General features: G+C 38.8%; 1 protein-coding gene across 1 annotated transcript in view; it reads right to left on the bottom strand.

Moving 5' to 3' along the window:
* LOC101854751 (neprilysin) overlaps nt 1–3,367 on the bottom strand; it is a gene marked incomplete at its 3' end in the record, with an annotated part of 60,166 nt that overhangs the window by 19,171 nt on the left and 37,628 nt on the right. Inside the window, 2 exon segments of the mRNA XM_013087766.2 lie at nt 650–835; nt 1,996–2,196. Coding sequence (XP_012943220.1) covers nt 650–835; nt 1,996–2,196 — 387 coding nt within the window.

The following is a 3,367-nucleotide window of genomic DNA, read 5'->3' as shown; positions in this document are numbered from 1 at the left end:
TCTGTCTCTCGCACCCTATTCTTTGTTGAGACTTTCAGACTCCCGAGTGCCAGCCTTTACCTCGGTGTAGCTGCAGTCCCTTTCCATGAGACAAGTAATTCCTTCCTCTGATCCACTCTTGGTTGCGTTCGGCTGCCCTCTCTTATAGTAATATAATAGTGAGAATGCAGTTGGGGGTTCGAGCCTCAGGCACGACGTTGTGTCTTTCGGAAAGGCATTTTGCACGAATTTCCATCACTTTACCCAGGTGGAAATGGGTACCAGGGCATAGACAGTTAAAGATCTTGCCAGTATGCTGTTAGTGTTTTAGCGCTTTTAAAATGGTAGCTTGCTCTGTTTGTTTCCCAGGAAGTTGAGATTGTTTCAGAATGCTATCAGGTCTGTTGGGGTAATAATTCTAATCGTAAAGCGCAAAGAGCTTGCTGCTGAGCGTTAATTTGCGCTATACAAATGTTAATTATTACTCATTTTTATTTGCCAAACTGCCTCTTCAAGTGTCAGATCTGGAACAGAGGTGGGCGATGATTATAAATGATAATAACAATTAATGGTAATAAAAAGAATTCGTGTCGCTCATATCCCTGCTCGATGATAAGATCTATGCGATTTACACTATTTTATCCATCGTGGTTCGCTATTCTCAACCTACGTTTGCCAAAACAATTTCAAAATCCACAATCTCTTTGGCCCCCTCTCGAAGGACTTGTTCGTTGGTTTCTCCGCCCATGAGCTTGGCCACGCCCACAATCAAGTCTTCATAGGCAATCAGCATCGGGTCGTCACGGGCAACCAAGTAATATTTCTGGCCGGGAAGTCCGAAGTCAGTCTGCTCCATCTGGGGATAGACAACAGCGGTACGGCTGAATACATTTAGTGAATCATCTTTTAAATCGACAAGGTCACATTTCCCTGTCACACCCAGAAATAGTAAGATACACATTAACACCTCTCCAGATTCTAAATGTTTTGACTATGTCTTTTCTTAGGAGAATATCAAGAGAGTCCTGATCTGAAAGGATTTTTCTTATTTTTTTTATTAGAAAAGGGGGGGGGTGTAATGGGTGTCTAAAAATAAGGACCCATGCAAAGGGGCATAGCTCGCACCAAGTTCAACAAAAACATGTTATGCGATTTAATCATGAAGGCGTCAAAATTGTCAGTGTGAAGAAAAATGATCAATGTATTCGAAGAATATCCATTAAAATAATCGCCACAGTTAAGTAAAATGCAAAGCTTTAAACTAAAACATCAGCCATAACGTCATTGTGTAGCTGTACACAGAAGAACAATCTATTTAAAACTAATGTTCTCCCAGAGAGTATTCCCTGACTGGGTCTGTAGTAAAATGATCATCCTGCTCGCTATTGCATACAGACGATATGGTTCTATTCCAGAGTGGTGGGCGTATTTCTCAGTGTGTGTGCTTTAACGTTTTATCCCACTCATCTACACTTTACCTTGATAGGTAACGCTTTAGAAGCACAAACCAAAAAAGGCATATATCAGCGCTGGCCAACTTGGACGAATTTACCCACTTGCGGTCGATTTGGAAATTCAAGTGGACGGTAGGATAAGGATCATCGGATAAGGAAATGTGCTATTTAATAATGACCCGTTTTGTAATACATGTAGGTTGGCAGTACAAAAAAAGTTAACCTCTTGAAAATGGCACACGTAGGCGCTGGCTATGAAAACGTTGACAAGCAGTGGTCTTTACTGTGTCTATGGGGGTGTAAAACATTACAAAAAGAGTATATAATCCAAAATCCAGTTAACCTTATCAGTACTATGCTTTTCATTTTATAATACTTCTAATGCGAAGATCTCTTTGAAACTTTCAGTATTTCTCAGAAAATCATTTTGGCAAATTGCTATTTAAAGCGTACGGGTCGGATTAACGAGTAAACTTTCTCTTTGCAAAGTGGGGGCACAGAGTTCCCCACGCCGTATGGATACGTTAGTAAAACACGGCGTACGGACAGGGTTAAGACGTACCTTGAGAATCCTCTGAGAGGAGTTTTTGTTATCAATTCCAGTGTAGACACTGAGCAAGGGGTAGCTATTGTACTTGTTGTGAGTGATGATAGCATTCACCAGGTCAAAGGTCATTGGGTCCCAGCCCAAGGTGATGAGTGGCCAGCCTCCCAGTTCGTTGACGATGAGCTCCTTGAGGGCGGTGTCACCTTTCTCGTTGATCAAGTCTGGGGATTATTCCCGACATTTCAGTATCATCGTCGTCATTATCATCATCATCATCATCATCATCATCATCATCATCATCATCATCATCATCATCATCATCATCATCATCATCATCATCATCATCATGACAGACCCAAAAATTCCTATTTTCCATATTTTACTTTACTTGGAACATCAATAAGTACAATTTTAATAGGTAACGTAAATATTTGAAACCAAATCAGGACACAGGACACCAAGAAAAAGCAAGGGGGAAAAAAGAAGAAAAATTGCATTTTTGTTCAGTGGAAGGAATACATTTCGGTTACAGTTATTTCGTTTTGCCTCTTGATACTGCGAATATGTAATGTTCTATTCGATATACTTTTGTTATTCTTAAATGGGTCCTACGAGAGCAACTCCTAATAATAACTTATTCAACTATTATGGATAACATAATTAAGTTATTTCTGTAAAGGAATTCACTTTAGTAGGCTCAGAAACAGTACTTATTACTATTAAATGCCTTTTTAGTTTGAAAATCTACCCCCGTTTACATTGTTTTCGGCCCATTACGTGTGTTGCGTGGATGTGAAGAGAGAACATACTCGTAATTTCGTCCCGGTAAAACAGTGCCAAAGAATAATTTCTGTCACTTCTTGGGAGGCGCAGACGAGCGAGTTCAAAGAATGTGTCGTTTTCGACTGATGGATACATTTTTTTCTTTCTATTACCTATGGGTCTGAAATTAATCCAATACTATATCGCGTATTTTGGGTCAAAACACGGAATTATGCATTGTGAATATTTGGTTTAACCACATTTTTAATATGGTGATGTTATTTAATGGCTGGGAGATCCTAAATGATATCATCTGAATAGGTATTGTGTTTTATATCTTTAAAAATGTTTTTCAGATTCGATAATTAGCTTTTAAACATTCCCTGGTCAAAGAATAGATTTCATAGGACGTCATAATATGACATACCATTGATTGATAATGACATTAACGCATAGTTGTCAAAAGAGGTTCTAAAAGCGTATTCATAAATCCATTATATGTAAGACATGAAACCAGTGTAGCACAAACTATATCTGTCAGTTTGAATGATCGTATATAATAATAATATGTATGTATCTGAATATCTCTCTCTCTCTCTCTCTCTCTCTCTCTCTCTCTCTCTCT

Source organism: Aplysia californica, unplaced genomic scaffold (assembly GCF_000002075.1).
Source record: "Aplysia californica isolate F4 #8 unplaced genomic scaffold, AplCal3.0 scaffold00635, whole genome shotgun sequence".
In the NCBI taxonomy this organism is placed as follows: domain Eukaryota; kingdom Metazoa; phylum Mollusca; class Gastropoda; order Aplysiida; family Aplysiidae; genus Aplysia; species Aplysia californica.
The sequence above is the reverse complement of the archived record's forward strand: the minus strand, read 5'-3'. Positions and strand labels throughout refer to the sequence as shown.